This window comes from Monodon monoceros, unplaced genomic scaffold (assembly GCF_005190385.1).
Source record: "Monodon monoceros isolate NGI ecotype Baffin Bay Population unplaced genomic scaffold, NGI_Narwhal_1 Super_Scaffold_18, whole genome shotgun sequence".
Taxonomy (NCBI): domain Eukaryota; kingdom Metazoa; phylum Chordata; class Mammalia; order Artiodactyla; family Monodontidae; genus Monodon; species Monodon monoceros.
Window position 1 is genome coordinate 76,025,970 of NW_021703774.1, and position 16,521 is coordinate 76,042,490.

Below are 16,521 nucleotides of genomic sequence, written 5' to 3' on the forward strand. Positions count from 1 at the left end.
CTTGGTTATTTAGTAACATATTGTTTAGCCTCCATGTGTTTGTGTTTTTTACAGGTTTTTTTCCTGTAATTGATTTCTAATCTCATAATGTAGTGGTCAAAAAAATGCTTGATATGATTTCAGCTTTCTTAAATTTACCGAGGCTTGATTTGTGACCCAAGATGTGATCTATCCTGGAGAATGTTCCACGTGCACTTGAGAAGAAAGTGTATTCTGCTGCTTTCGGATGGAATGTGCTATAAGCGTCAGTTAAGTCTATCTAAGTCTAATGTGTCATTTAAAGCTTATGTTTTCTTATTAATTTTCTGTCTGGATGATCTGTCCATTGGTGTAAGTGAGGTGTTAAAGTCCCCCACTATTACTGTGTTAACTGTCAATTTCCTCTTTTATGATTGTTAGCATTTGCCTTGTATATTGAGGTGCTCCTATGTTGGGTGCATATATATTTACAATTGTTGTATCTTTTTCTTGCACTGATCCCTTGATCATTATGTAGTGTCCTTCCTTGTCTCTTGTAACAGTCTTTATTTTAAAGTCTATTTTGTCTGATATGAGTATTGCTACTCCAGCCTTCTTTTGATTTCCATTTGCATGGAATATCTTTCTCCATCCCCTCACTTTCAGTCTGTATGTGTACCTAGGTCTGAAGTGGGTCTCTTGTAGGCAGCATATATATGGATCTTATTTTTGTATCCATTTGGCCAGTCTGTGTCTTTTGGTTGAAACGTTTAATCCATTTATATTTAAGGTAAGTATTGATACGTGTGTGCCTATTGGCATTTTCTTAATTGTTTTGGGTTTGTTTTTGTAGATCCTGTTTTCTTCCGTTCCTCTTTTGTTCTTTTCTCTTGTGTTTCCCGCCTAGAGAAGTTCCTTTAGCATTTGTTGTAAGGCTGGTTTGGTGGTGCTGAATTCTCTTAGCTTTTGCTTCTCTGTAAAGCTTTTACTTCTCTGTAAAGCTTTTGATTTCTCCATCAACTCTGAATGAGAGCTTTGCTGGGTAGAGTATTCTTGGTTGTAGGTTTTTTCCTTTCATCACTTAAAATATATCATGCCACTCCCTTCTGGCCTGCAGAGCTTCTGCTGAAAAATCAGCTGATAACCTTATGGGGGATTCCCTTGTATGTTATTTCTTGCTTTTCCCTTGTTGCTTTTAATATTTTTTCTTTGTATTTAATTTTTGTTAGTTTGATTATTGTGTGTCTGGGCATGTTCCTCCTTGGGTTTATCCTGTATGGGACTCTCTGTACTTCCTGGACTTGGGTGACTATTTCCTTTCCCATGTTAGGGAAGTTTTTGACTGTAATCTCTTCAAATATTTTCTCAGGTCCTTTCTCTTTTTTTTCTGGGACTCCTATAATTTGAATGTTGGTGCATTTGATGTTATCCCAGAGGTTTCTGAGACTGTCTGCATTTCTTTTCATTATTTTTTCTTTATTCTGTTCCACCACAGAGATTTCTACCATTCTGTCTTCCAGGTCACTTATCTGTTCTTCTGCCTCAGTTATTCTGCCATTGATTCCTTCTAGTGTATTTTTAATTTCAGTTACTGTATTGTTCATCTCTGTTTGTTTGTTTTTTAGTTCTTCTAGGTCTTTGTTAAACATTTCCTATATCTTCTCGAGCCGTGCCTCCATTCTTTTTCTGAGATCTTGGATCATCTTTACTATTATTACTCTGAATTCTTTCTCAGGTAGATTGCCTATCTCCTCTTCATTTAGTTGTTCTTATAGGTTTCTATCTCGCTCCTTCATCTGCAATATATTTCTTTTACTTCTTATTTTGTCACTCTTACTGTGTTTATGTTCTCCTTTCCACAGGCTGCAGGATTGTAGTTCCTCTTGCTTCTTGTGTCTGCCCCCTGGTGGGTGAGGTTGGTCCAGAGGCTTGTACCATTATCCCCTTGATAAGGAGTTTGATTGGTGTTGTGGTGACCAGAGCCTGGTCCTGGATATTGAGCAGGGCCTCCTTTTTGCTCTGTGGTTGTCACCGTCCTGTCAGGGGCAGGGCCTGATCCCTAGTTGTTGGAGTAGAGGCCCCTAGATCTGTTTCTTAACTGTGTTTCTGATCTGCAGTGCAAGGAAGGTGGGATTGGAGTGCTCCCACTGGGAGAGGAGTCACTGAGTTTTCCTCCTTTGGAGCTGTTCACCCGTGAATGTGCTCTATTGTGTCCCCTTTTGCCCATTGTGCAGGCTCACAAAGTACACTGTTGTTGGCACTGCTCTTGGTCCCACTGTAACTGTGGGTAGGCTGGCAGTTGGCCCTGGTGACTCTCAGGCATTGTTTTCACCAGGCCACTGGCGCAGATCCACTGAAGTCAGGTCCCGGGACTGCAGTAGTAATGAACCTGGACCCGCTGTGGGAACTGTGGTGGCAGCTCAGATTCTGACCTGGCCCAGCCTCTGTGTATGTGCCCACAAAGCCTACAGCTGCTAAAGCCAGACCCATCCCAGCTGCAAGAGCACTTGTCCTTTGGGATGTCTCGCAGGCGCTGAATTTAGGAAGCCATCAGAGGAGGTGTAACTCTGGGTTCGTGTAGCTGTGAGGAGAGGTTTAAGGTCTTCTTCCTTAGTCACACGGGCCCTGGGGCTCAGCTGTGGTTTCAGCCCCACCTCTGTGTGTGTTCCTCTCACCGGAGTCTGCTCCAGAGGTGGCCAGAGCACACGAGCTCGTCAGGCTGGAAGGAGGCCAGGTGGCGACGGGGGCCAGCGTGCTGTCCAGGCTGGGGTGGGGGGCAGAGGAAGCGATGGAAGGGGGTGCACAAACCGCCTCCAGCCGGAGCCCGCCCTCGTGCCCGTGGAGGCAGGGGCCGCCTCATGAGGAGAGAAGCTGCACAATGGCGACCCTGCCCTTTGCACATGGCGCTTCACTTCTGTGGCAGTCTGGGCTTCCTCCACAAGCATTCCTGGTTGCAGAGCTCCTCACTCCCGTCCCTTTAGGCTGTCTCCTCACAGCCAACAGCAGTCCCCTCCCCAGGTCTGCTCTCCAAACCCCACGTTCTGGCACCCAGCCCCCGTGTGCACCTGCAGGCACCCGTCTCAGGCTGGGTTGCACAGGGCTGTGGCACGGACCATCTGCATAGGTCTCACTGTGTCCTGCCTGCCACAGACCAGTTGCCGGGCTCTCCTCTGAGTCTCCAAGTCTCCCCTTCTGTCCCAGCTGATCTCCCTGCTGGTGAGGAAGCTTCCCCAGATGTGGCAACCTCTCCTCACCTTCATCTCCCTGCCAGGGGTACAGGTCCCATCCTGCTTCCTCTCCTCTTCCTTTTCCCTTCTTCTTTCTTTCATGCTACTTGGTTATGTGGGGATCTTTCTTGTCCTTTTAGGTGTCCAAGGTCCTCTGCTAGTGTTCAACAGGTGCTCTGGGAGAATTGTTCCACTTGTAGATGTATTCCCAGTGCATTTGTGGGGAGAGGGCAACTCCACGTCCTCCTACTCTCTGCCGTCTTGGAAAAAGCCTATCTCCCCTTTAATAAAAGCATTCTTTCAATTTTTTTCTGGAGTCTTATATTCAGTATACTAAGATAGGAAATGTTGATGGGCAACCATCAATGTCATGTTGTTGATGTTGATATAAGGAGAGATGTTACTAGGCATTCAGAATTACTTCACTGTTTTCCACCTCTGGTGGCCTTCTCATCAACCCCATTGCCTTCTGGAACAGGCCGGCAGAGGTTTTGAGGAGTAGGCGGCTGTGTTACTTCTTCCCCGCTCACGTGAAGGTAGATCTGTGTGGCTAAGCATCTGAGTAGCTGAATCTTAGCTATGAAGATGCAGAAACTGTCACCCCTGATTGATGCAGGATTCCAAATCCATGTAACCCCTCGTGATAATAATATGAAGATGACAGCAGCCCAACAGTTGTTGAGTACTTACTCTAGGTACTGGGCCCTATGCTAATAAGGACTTTGTAAGCATTTTATCATTTAATCCACAAAAAGCCTCTATGAGTTATATACCATCCTAATTCCCATCTTATTTATGTGGAAGCTCAGAGAAGATAACTTGCCTGAGATCACACTGTTAGTAATCACATCAGAGCCAAGACACAAAAGTCCATAGGTCTCTCAGATTCCAAAGCTCTTATCCATTACGTTAGACCTGAATTCAGAGATCATCCTTTAGTATAGAATTTGGTGGGGTGGGGGAGAGTTTCAGTTTCCTTGGAATTTTTCTCTATAATGAACTCTGTCATTTGATTTACAGGAAAGAACTGTCAGACTGTATTAGCTCCCTGTTCCCCAAACCCTTGTGAGAATGCTGGTGTTTGCAAAGAGGCACCAAATTTTGAGAGTTACACCTGCCTGTGTGCTCCTGGCTGGCAAGGTAACAACATGGGAATGGGGAAACCAAGAGCCTTAAACAAAGTGGTCAGGTTATCTGATGACACGGAGGACCTGGTCTTTTGAGGCTTGCCCTTTTTTGTTAAGAATGGAGGCCATGTATAGAAGCTGCTAACTGGAATGTTTTAGAAAGCCTTTCCATTTTGTATGTCTCTGGGGCTAGAGGACTCCCACCAGAGTCTGAAACCATGATGTTCTACAGGGGATTGTAGCATCAACTGCTAGGGGCACAGAAGCCTTAAGGGACTTCCAAAAGCAGGAGACCAACCGGAATATCCTTGGAGTAGCCCCACCTACCCCAGCTGAAGCTCAGGCCCCACATAAATTTCTGTGGGAATCAACTTCCAAAGACTGGACCGTTCATTGTCCCTATGTTTCCAGGTCAGCGGTGTACAGTTGACATTGACGAGTGTGTCTCCAAGCCCTGCATGAACCACGGTCTCTGCCATAACACCCAGGGCAGCTACATGTGCGAGTGTCCTCCAGGCTTCAGTGGTATGGACTGTGAGGAGGACATCGATGACTGCCTTGCCAGTGAGTATGCCAGCCTGCTCCTAAGCCCCCGAGGGAGAGGAGAGCATAGGGAGCAGAGCAGAACTCGGCGGAGGCTCTCGCCTCTCAGTGCCGAGACGGGCCATCCAATAGTTTACCACGTGTCTTTAGCCTTCGTACTTTAAAAATCTTCATTTTGAAGCCAGTGGCTTTAGGAGTTAAGGCAGGGTAGTCACTTCTAAGTATTGCCTTACTGATTTTTGTACATTGACGAAGTGGGAACAATGCTATGAAAGCTTTTTTAGAAAAGCACATCTCTTGAAGTATAATTAACATACAGCACACTGCCAGTATTTAAATGTACCAGTCAATAAGTTTTGCCGTACAACAACTGAAACCAGTACTCAAGATCCTGAACATGTCCACCCCCCTGAAAGTATTCTCATCTCTTTTGTAACTTAACTCTCCTCTCCACTTTCCTGTCCCAGGCAACCAGGGATCTATCTCTGTCCCTATGGATTTGTGTGAATTTTTTTACAGTTTTATATAAATAGAATCATGTAATGAAAACTCTTTTTTGAAGAGAGGGAATATGAGTTCTAAAGGTTTTAATGACTAATTCTGTTTTGTAATCTTGCTAAACTCACTTATCATTAATTCCAGATTAGTATAGCTTCTGGTTTAGTTTAGATTCCTAGGATTTTTTTATAGAGATAATGCACTATGTTATTTCTGAATAAATACAACTGCTATACCTTTTATTTCTTTTCTGTATTCTTTTATTTCTAAATCTGTACGCATTTTATTTATTTTTCTTGCATTATTGCACTGACTTCAGTAAATGCAGAATAGAAGTGGTGAGAGAAGCCGGTCTTGCCTTGTTCTTGATTCTAAGGGAAAAGCATCAAATTGAGGAATTTACCTCAGTTTACCTCAATTTGGTGAGAATTTTGCAATTTACCTTCAGTTGGCTGAGAATTTTCTTCCTTTTAATAATGAATGAGGGTTACTTTTCTTTCAGATGATTTTTCAGTATCTCTTGAGGGGGTAATACTGTTTTTTAAGGTCTTTTAATGTAAGTGAATTATGTTAATTGATTTTCAAATGTTGAACTAACCTTAAATTTCTGGGATAAATTCTACTTGGTCATGATGTGTTATCTCTCTCATATATTGTTGGATATTATTTACTCAAATTTTGCTAAGGATTTTTGTATCTGTGTTCATGGGGCATATTGTTCTCTAAGTTTCTTATACTGTATTTGTATAGTTTTGGTAAGAGGGTGATGCTGGCCTCATAGAACAAATCAGGAAGTGTTCCCTTTCTATTTTCTGGAAGACTCTGAGTAGAATTAGTATCATTTCTTCTAAACATCTAGGCCTGGAATTTTCTTTCTGGGAAGGTTTTTAATTATAAATTTAATTCCTTTAATAGGTGTTCAGGGTATCTATTTCTTTTTCATTGAGCTTTGGTGATTTGCATCTTTCAAGGGATGAGTTTTACTTTAAGTTGTCAGAATTGTTGGCATTGAGTCTTTCATGATATTCCTTTATTGTACTTTTAATGTTTATTTTAAAATGGGGTTATTTCCCTTCTCTTATTTCAGATATTGGTTATTTATGTCTTCTCTCTTTTTTCATCTGGTTGCTCTTGGTAGAGCATTATTGGTTTTAGTAATCTATCTATCTGTTTATGTATTATGTGTATGTGTACTTATGTATGTAGGTATGTATTTATTTATAATCTTTTAAATGAACCCAGTTTTAGTTTCATGATTTTTCTCAGTTGCTTTACTGTTTCCTATTTCATTGATTTCTGCTCTTTAGTCTTTTCATTGCCTACTTTGGTTTTAGTTTGCCCTTCTTTTTCTAGTTTCTTAAGGTGGAAGTTTAGATTTTGTTTCATTCTACTACTTCTAAAATAAGCATTTAATGCTATACATTTTCCCTCAAAACACTGCTTTAGCTGTATTTCGCAAATTTTGATGTGTCATGTTCTTTTCGTTCAGCTCAAAATACTTTCAGGTTTCCATTTGGATTTGTTCTGTGACTCAAAATTTTTTAGAAGTGTGTTCTTTAGTTTCCAAATATCTTTTGTTGCTGATTCCTTCCAGGTAGGTTTTGTTACTGATTTCTAGTTTAATTCCATTGTGATCAGTGAACATTCTTCACATGATTTGAATTACTTTAAATTTATTAAAGCATGTCATATGGCCCAGTGTATGGTCTGTCTTGGTAAATGTTCTGTGTGCATTTGAAAAATGAAATGAGGGAAGAAAGGAAGAGTGTGAGGGAAAAGAAAGCAAAGATAGATTAGTGCAGGGGGCTGATTAATATCTATTCCAGCCTACCCAACCCACTCCACCACCACATACACCTTTTGAAAATCTTTACTGATATTTCTGAGATTCTGTGTATTGGGGCATACATTTGATTTACAAATGCAAGTTTGTGGGACAAATACAAGTTTTATGACTATTAAGTTTGCAAAACTGTTAGTGGTATATGGAAAGTTCATTCCAGGTATTAAACAGATTCTTATTATTAAGAATCTCAGGGAAGTGTTACTGCATTCATTTTCATAAATGGAGGAGTCAGGGCAAAATAGATGCAAAGAAAAGTCAGAATTGTTTCTGTTCTTTGTGTGACTCAGTGCAGGGTACTCACCTTTATGAGTCTAAGGTTAACTTGATGCTGCTGTTCAGAGTTCTAATTCTTGTGTGCAATGGCTTAGATCCTTGCCAGAATGGAGGTTCCTGTGTAGACGGAGTGAATACTTTCTCCTGCCTATGCCTTCCGGGCTTCACTGGGGACAGGTGTCAGACAGACATGGATGAGTGTCTGAGTGAACCCTGTAAGAACGGAGGGACCTGCTCTGACTATGTCAACAGTTACACCTGCAAGTGCCAGGCGGGATTTGATGGAGTCCACTGTGAGAACAACATTGACGAGTGCACTGAGAGGTGAGCAGCCCGTGTCCTCAGGCACCAGTGTCTTAGGGGCAAAGGGAGAAACAGGAGGAAACTACAGAGCACAGTACTGGGATCAAGGGACAGGCATAAGGCATCCACTTGGATCCCACCCCATAATCATCTCTTATTTCCTAGTTCCTGAGTCCTTGTAGACATCTAGTTACAAGCTCAAAGGTTAGAGGTTGAAAAACTTAGTGAGAGGGCTTCCCTGGTGGCGCAGTGGTTGAGAGTCTGCCTGCTGATGCAGGGGACACGGGTTCGTGCCCCGGTCCGGGAAGATCCCACATGCCACGGAGCGGCTGGGCCCGTGAGCCATGGCCGCTGAGCCTGCGTGTCCGGAGCCTGTGCTCCACAACGGGAGAGGCCACAGCAGTGAGAGGCCCACGTACTGCAAAAAAAAAAAAAACAAACAACTTAGTGAGATGGATCATCATTTGTTGCTTGCATAGGGAACAGAAAGAGCTATAATTCTATTCCATACCCTTTTGGTCTCTTGTTCATTTTAGTTGACAATTAAGAAATTCCTGTTTCTTTGCAGATTTGTCATCCCTCTTTAAGTAATTTCTGGGAGGTTTGTTTCTTCTTTAATTATCAACAAATTTGTTCTGTTTCTCTTCCATAAAGAAATCTAGAGTCAAGAGCTATTTATTTAACACTTCCCTTATAAATTAAATTGACTTAGGGATAAAATGAAATTTGAGACATGGAAAGCTACAGAAGCACGGGGTAAAACTTGGAAACCTTCACTTTCTTTAGGAGCCTCAGCCTCTAATAAGCTCAGACTTTTAAATACTCCTCTAATCTTTTTGGCTGTGCAAAGGAAGCTGAGATTCAGGCTGACTGGTGCCCATTCTAGTTTGGAAAAAGGTAAAGTTTACTGGATATAGGAGTTTTGGGTGCTCAGGAGTATTTGCCTCTGTAATATCTTAGATTCCAGGAACCTTAGTTTTTAAATAGCAGGTCAGAGGAACCAGATTACATAGCTAATGTTGTTCTCCCTGTTTGCGTCTTAGCTCCTGTTTCAATGGTGGCACATGTATCGATGGGATTAACTCCTTCTCTTGCTTGTGCCCTGTGGGCTTCACTGGCCCCTTCTGCCTCCATGAGATCAATGAATGCAACTCTCATCCATGCCTGAATGAAGGAGTATGTGTTGATGGCCTGGGTACCTACCGCTGCATCTGCCCATTGGGCTACACTGGGAAAAACTGTCAGGTAATTAGACTCCATCCCATTCATTCAGCTCCCTCAGAATAGTTGAATATTACACCTATTACTTTTCTAGGCAGAATAAGCCCCACCCAAAAGAGAAAGTTCTGGGTCTTAGGGATGTCCCTGAGATACATCTGGAGAGCTTCTTAATAGCTGGTAGATTCCAAAATGGTGACACTGGCAAGATTATATGGATTAACAAATATAAAATTGTTATAACAGGGTAACCAAGAACTGCAGAAAATGCATGTGGAAAATAAGCACATAGATATCATTTAGGAAATACAAAAAGGGAAATAAAGAACAATCAAAATATGATTTTAAAAATTCAGGTACAACATCTAAGGGGATAATGAGAATTATCGTATCTTGCAATATTGTAACAGTCTCAATACCAAGCTATTCACATGTCTTTTAAATTCAACTGTTTATAATAATATACGTTTTCATAGACTCTTATAAGGGAAGGATCCCTCAGAGCTGACTGGTCTAGCCTTTCATTTCGTGGAAGAAGAAACTGAGCCCCAGAGGGGCAAAGTAACTTTTCCAAGGTTGCGTACCAAACAGCATTGTGTTTAATTTTATGTAGCTTTACCTCTCAAACAATGGTACATGATAGAATAACAGCAGTCCAAAGAACTTAGGAATAAATGGCCAAGTTTAACTAGACTTACAGAGTATACTTCAATAAGGCTTTGCCATAAGCAAAGGTGCTATAAGCACCTCTGCCTGTTAAACAGCTTGTCGCTGATTCTGTGGATCAGGAGGGTATTTTTTTTTTTTTTTACATCTTTATTGGAATATAATTGGTTTACAATGGTGTGTTAGTTTCTGCTTTATAACAAAGTGAATCAGTTATACATATGTTCCCCTATCTCTTCCCTCTTGCATCTCCCTCCCTCCCACCCTCCCTATCCCACCCCTCTAGGTGGTCACAAAGCACCGAGCTGATCTCCCTGTGCTATGCGGCTGCTTCCCACTAGCTATCTACCTTACGTTTGGTAGTGTATATATGTCCATGCCTCTCTCTCGCTTTGTCATAGCTTACCCTTCAGGAGGGTATTCTTCACAGGGCTCCTGCTTGTTCTCACAGTGCAGACTACAGGTGCGCGTGGAGCGCTCTGCCCTTCCCCCTTTCTTTCACAAAAGGTCTGTATTGTTGAGTATGGCCTTCCTCTCGCCGGGGGCCAGGCCACCACATGTGAGTTTTGGAGAAGGTGCTAGTTCACTCACAGTCTTTGTCTCATGCTTTTCATAAGCCTGAGTTTCTCCCATCAAATAAGCTCTTTGACAGTTTTTAGGTTTATTAACAGGCTTTAAATCCTTTCACTCATATTCACCGCAGACAGATTTGATCAAGCCCCACGTGGATTTCTCACTCAGGAGCAGCACATAGGGGCTGTCTGACAGCTTTAACTCTCTCTTTCTTTCTAGCCCCATAGGGTGGCCATGTTTCTAGATGTAAGTGTGGCGTAGGGGATAACTTAACCTATTGGGCTTCCTCAAATTCTTAAACTTGTGTGGTAAGAATTTTTAAATAACAGAACCAAAAGGAATTAGACTGTATAAAATGATTGGATTATCTGGGGACAGTGGATCTAAGTTTAAGGCTTGGGTGAGGGCTCTTTTTTTAAAATTATTAATTAATATGCTTTCCTTTGATTTCTTAAAATGCAGTGTAACTTTTTTTTTTCGTTTCTGGTGTCTGAATGTTGATGTATGTGTATGCCCCTGTTTCAGACCCTGGTGAACCTCTGTAGTCGGTCTCCATGTAAAAACAAAGGTACTTGCATTCAGGAAAAAGCACAGTCCCGGTGCCTGTGTCCGTCTGGATGGGCTGGTGCTTACTGTGACGTGCCCAATGTCTCCTGTGAGGTTGCGGCCTCCCACAGAGGTGAGCTGTGCCCCCTCAGACTCAAGGGTCCGTCCACAAAGTATTGACTGACCAGCAGCGTTTTAGGGCAAATATTGTTATCATGGAAGGAGAGGGAAGGGAAGACAGGAGTGGATGGAGAAGACTCTGGAGAAAGGGTCTGAAACAGAAGGTGAAAGGGCAGAGGAACAGCTCTAGAGGTTCCAAAAAGAAAGGTATTTGAAGTGAAAGGAAGGCGTATTCCACTTTCAGGGCTTGTTTATTTTTAATATAAAGCTGGTACCGAGGATTGTGAACTAGACAATAATAAAGTTTGATGTGTCAACCGGCTTAGATTCGTTGGTCTGAACCTGACGTGTTGTATGCTCTTCCATGATGTTTCTTCCTCCACTGGGTTTCCCAGGGGTGCCCGTTGACCGCCTGTGCCAGCACTCAGGCATCTGTATCAGTGCTGGCAACTCGCATCACTGCCAGTGCCCCCTGGGCTACACTGGGAGCTACTGTGAGGATCAGCTGGATGAGTGCTCGTCCAATCCTTGCCAGCACGGAGCCACCTGCAGGGACTTCATTGGTGGATACAGATGTGAGGTAAGTAAGATGAGCAGGGAGAGGTCAGAGACCTCCCAGAAGATGGCACAACTCCTACAAACATTAACATATTGAGTTTAGCTGCTTATGTCTTATTTTCACAATTTATAGATTTTTTTTTCCAGTTACAATTACAGTGTTTACTAATCACTGTTTTTTTTCAGTCCCCCTGTGCAATAAGTTAAAATAGCTCTGGTAAGATAATTTTACAGAGGTCTGAAAGCCAACATTCGCCTGCTGTGCATTTCACAGTCCCACCCAGCCCTGCGGCTCCTGGTATTTCCCTGAATAGCAGTTGAGATAGGAGAAGCCACTTTGAGGCGTGTCCCTTTGACCCATGTCATCTTTGTATACAGTCATTGATCAACCAACTAATAATTCTCTCAAGAAAATGTTGCTTAGCCTGTTCTGTGTAGTGTCATACTGTTACATGTGTATACTTGAGGATGTGTGTGTCTTTTAAGGGACATGTCATGTCTTCTTAATGTCTGGGCTGATAATGGTTAGATCAAGATTTTAACAAAAGACCAGAGACGTGGATTTGATCCCAATTTAGACCACCAAGCAACACTGAGAAAAGCTTTGCTTGTCTACTTATCATAAATGAGCCAAAGATGGCATCTGTATATTGGTCCCTAAGTTGTTTATTTCTTCACAGCAGGCTGAGACCTGTTAGCTCAAAAACCACTGGAACCAAACTCAAAGTTTTACACATCCAGTTGTTTTAAACATAGCATTAATAAGTAGAATTTAGCCACTTAGAGCCTGCCTGCTTTGTATATTCTGCAAACCTGCACCAGACACTGCTAGCCATAGGTAAGATAAGCCCCAGGACATGAAGATACCAAGCCACAGCTGCCCTTCAGAGCTCTCTGATCCACAGACCTTGGCCTGGCTGCTGAGTGATATCACCAAACACGTCAGCCCCATCTCTGTAACCCCCTTCCCTCCAAGTTCATCTGCGCTCCTCTCCTTACCCTCTTTCTCCCTCTGGATGATCTTATGCTGTGAGGGACTCAAAGCATTTCCCAAATAGAGCCACTTTGTGGTCGGTATCTTCTTTCTTGATGAGCCCTAAAAGCCCTGGAACCCCTACCTCTAGCCCAGCTAGCTAGCCCACCTCTCTGGGCCCTCACCCCATACCAGTCAGTTTCTCACACTTAAACATGTAGTTTCCTGAACCTGGAGATCCATACATGTGATATCTTTACTACCATCCACACATACCATTTGAGTGAGTCACAGGGTCCTCATCACATACAAAGGAATGCATATTTTAGGGGAAGCCTGCACACAGGAGGGACAAAAGTTTTGCACAGGCATCATCTGAAATATCGCTCAGAATATTCAGTCCTTGCCTTCCCCTTCAAGTGGCTTTTTGCCACTTTCGGCTGGAAGTGATAAATGCCAGTAAGATGTGAGCTAACTCTGCACGAGGTTGTTAGAAGAGAGTGTGATGATGCCAGAGAAGCGTACAAGGGCTGGGGGAAGAGGGTCACAGGTAACTTACCAGATCTCATTTGCTCTCAAGGTCTGTGTCCTACAATGGGCCAATATTTCCTGTTCGTTTTGCTTGCTCTTGGCAGTGTGTCCCAGGATATCAGGGTGTCAATTGCGAGTATGAAGTGGATGAGTGCCAGAACCAGCCATGCCAGAATGGAGGCACCTGTATCGACCTTGTGAACCATTTCAAGTGCTCCTGCCCACCAGGCACTCGGGGTATGAAATCAGCCTTACCTGTCTTCCATCCAGGGCATTCTCTAAGTTATAAATGCATTTTTAGTGTTGAGTGGGTTTTTAAAAATCAAGCATTATCTGAATCCTGGTAATTCAAGCCATTTCATTCATCTCTTGCCTCGCTCTGATGTTCTGACTCCAATTCTGTCTGGTTGTTGTTGAAATCCGTGAAACACAGCATGTGAAAATGACATAAGGTTGCAACAAAGTTAATCTGGTTAGCAAGATTTCTTGGTGCTTCACAGGAAGACAGCTAGTGGCCTCTTGAAAAAATAATTCATATTTACCAGCTCATGTATTTTTTTAAAATTGCCAAGTTTTGCCTCCATAAAGTGGGGAAATGAATGACATGAAAACATTTGCCTATTTTCATAAGGCCAGGGGAGAACACTGATGGCCCAAGACTGTAACTAAGAATGGCAGTAAGACCTAATGAGATACAACCCTAGATGGTGGATGATGGAGCCATCATTTTGCCAGGGGCATTCCCCTGCCTCCAAACAATCTCTTGGAAAGAGCTTAGAGTATTGTTTTTTAGAAGAGATGTAGTTATAATGGTACCTGCTCTGAGCAGCTTGTGAAAAAAATAAAAAGTAAGAGGCCATCCACAATGGTGGGAAATTGATTCTCATTGTCAAAGAGAATAGAATGTTAGAGAAATATTTATACTGTCTTAGACCTTTGTGTCAGTGAATTTTGGTAATTTACCCTTCTTGAGTTCAGAGTTTGACTAAATTAAAATGGAAGAGTACCCCACTAGTAGGCTAGTTATTGAACAATGAGGTTAACGGGGAAGAAAAAATTAGGGAGAAACAGCCTTTGAATATTTGAAGATTTGTCCTGTAAAAGTACTGAGTTCTCTGCTCAGTGCTTGAAAGAGAAGTAGAAGTTAATTTTGACTTGCTGTTAGCTTGGTCCTTTGAATACTTGTACTGTATGGGACAAGCTGTGATTCTGGTAGCAGCAAATTAAACTTCAAATCTCAGTGGCTTAACACAACAATTTTTTTTTTTTGTCACTCAGATCAAGTCTGAGTGTGTTGGGCTACCTCTCTTTATATTTTAGAAATGCGGCTTGCAGCACGGGGCCTCCAAGACCTCCACAGCAGGGGAAGAGGGACAGACTTACAGGGTCATGCAGCAGCTTTCAATACCTCAGTCTGGAAGTGACACCCATCACTACTGCTCACAGTATACTGGCCAGAAGTAGTAAAATGGTCTCAACCTGGCTTCAAGGGAGAGTGGGAAATGTAGGCAAGCACATGGATATTCATCTACACTAAAATCTCTTCTATACCATTAACTTTTTTTTTTTAACCGTTAACTTTTTATTAATTAGAGATATCAGTCCTAGAATGGATCATTTCATAAGGCAACGAAATTTCTCTCTTCTAACCATTTGTTAAGGATGGCTGAAATGATAGTTTTGCTATTATTATTAACAGTCTTTTTCTTCTGGTACTTTGAATGTGTCATCCCATCCCATGTAATTTGACCTCCATTTTTTTAATGAGAAATTAGCTGCTAACCTTATTGAGGATCCCTGTACATGATGAGTCTCTTCTCTCTTGATGCTTTCAAAATTCTCTGTCTTTTATGATGTGTGTAGGTGTGGATCTCTTTGAGTTTGTCATACTTAGAACTCATTGAGTTATTATACTGTTGTGTTTGGTTAGATATGTGGAGTGGTATTTATTTCTCTCTGGCCCTTGGTGAACATTCCAGAGGACTCTCAAGTCCCACAGCCTCATTGCTAGAGTTACCACTATTGCTTTTCTTTCTATACTCCTGAGCTTTGGATCTTGGCCTGGGTTGCCTCCAGTCCCCCATGTCAAGAGCTAACTGTAATAGTTCTTCTGCCTCAGGCTGAGGTTGACCTCTCTTTTACTTGATAGGTCTGTTCATGACTGCTGGTTCTATTCTGATGGGAGGATAAGCATCTGTGTTCATTTTACTAGCAGTCCATAGAATACCAAATATTCTATGAGAGTGGGAGCACATACCGGTTTGCTTTTACTTTGCAATTTTTGATTTTGTTTGTTAATAGGTAATGTATGCACATGGTCCACAATTTTATACAACCCCCCACCCCAACACACACACACACACACACACACACACACACATGTAGAAGGAGCATACAGTGAAAAATCTCTTTCCCATATACCTAGTTCTCCTTCTCTCACAAACAAGTAAACAGCACTTTTCTTTAGTTTTCTGTGTATCTTTCTTGAGTTTTTTTTTAATGTATCCTTCAGAGTTTCTTTATGTATATAGAAGCCAAGGACAAAAATATTTTTAATACCCACTTCTTACTCTGAAGATAGATTAGACACAGTATTTTGCACTTTTTTTTTAACTTAATTGGAGATGTTTCTATATCAAAATATAGAACCTCCTTAATCTTTTTTATTCTGCAGAAATCCCTTTTATGGGCATACCATATTTTACTTAACCAGTGCCCTAATGATAGACACGTGAATTGTCTAGCATGTGTGTAAGTGTATTTGTAGAATAAATTTTCAGAAATGGACTTGCTGGTTTAGAGAATATGTGCATTTGTAATTTTGGTTGATATTACTGAATTGCAATGTATGAGCAAACCTATGGGCTTCTCCTCAATGTGAATGGACATACTCTCATTTAAGAGTCATTTGGTTTTCTTTTTTCTATGGTTTCTCTGTTCATATCTGTATCCTTTTTTCCTGTTATGTTGTTTACCTTAATATTTTACAGAGAACAGATGTCTATGAAACAAAATATAAGTATATTCCCGATGTATTGCTTTTTGTTTCTTAATTTTCTTTATGGGAATTTTTCATGCAGAGATTTTTATTTTTAATCAGGTTGAATTTATCAGGGTTTTTTTTTATGGTTTCTGTATTTTGAATCCTAGTCAGCAACACTGTTCACATTCTAAGATTATAAAGGAATTCTCACATATTTTCTTCAAGTACTAGAATACTGGAGAACTTTTTCCATATGGCTACTGACTTGTCCCAACACAATTTACTGAATGTTTGATCTTTTCATACAGTGATTTGAGATGGCACCTTTATCAAATTCTAAATTCCCATGTGTATTTGGGTGTTTTTCTGGGCTTTCCTTTTTGTTCTCTTATTCTATTAATTTATCAATGCCTCTCTGCTTTAAATATTAAGGATCTTCTTTTTCACAGTTTTCCAGGCTGTGGTTATAGTTTGTTTTTCTATATAATTTTAGAATCAGATTGTCTATTAAAATTCCTGTTAGTATTTTTATCGGAGTCACATTAAATTTATGAATTTGTGTAAAGAAGGCTGGCGTC

The 16,521-nt window shown here is 41.5% G+C and overlaps 1 protein-coding gene across 2 annotated transcripts in view; it reads left to right on the top strand.

The window, feature by feature from the left end:
• The window catches only part of NOTCH2 (notch receptor 2), a 206,412-nt gene that overhangs the window by 170,793 nt on the left and 19,098 nt on the right, over positions 1 to 16,521 (top strand). For both annotated transcript variants that reach the window (XM_029229052.1, XM_029229051.1), the window contains exons 16-22: positions 4,206 to 4,325; positions 4,724 to 4,876; positions 7,568 to 7,796; positions 8,819 to 9,020; positions 10,758 to 10,911; positions 11,294 to 11,478; positions 13,065 to 13,197. In XM_029229052.1, the coding sequence (XP_029084885.1) occupies positions 4,206 to 4,325; positions 4,724 to 4,876; positions 7,568 to 7,796; positions 8,819 to 9,020; positions 10,758 to 10,911; positions 11,294 to 11,478; positions 13,065 to 13,197 (1,176 nt within the window). The remainder of the gene's footprint in view (positions 1 to 4,205; positions 4,326 to 4,723; positions 4,877 to 7,567; positions 7,797 to 8,818; positions 9,021 to 10,757; positions 10,912 to 11,293; positions 11,479 to 13,064; positions 13,198 to 16,521) is intronic.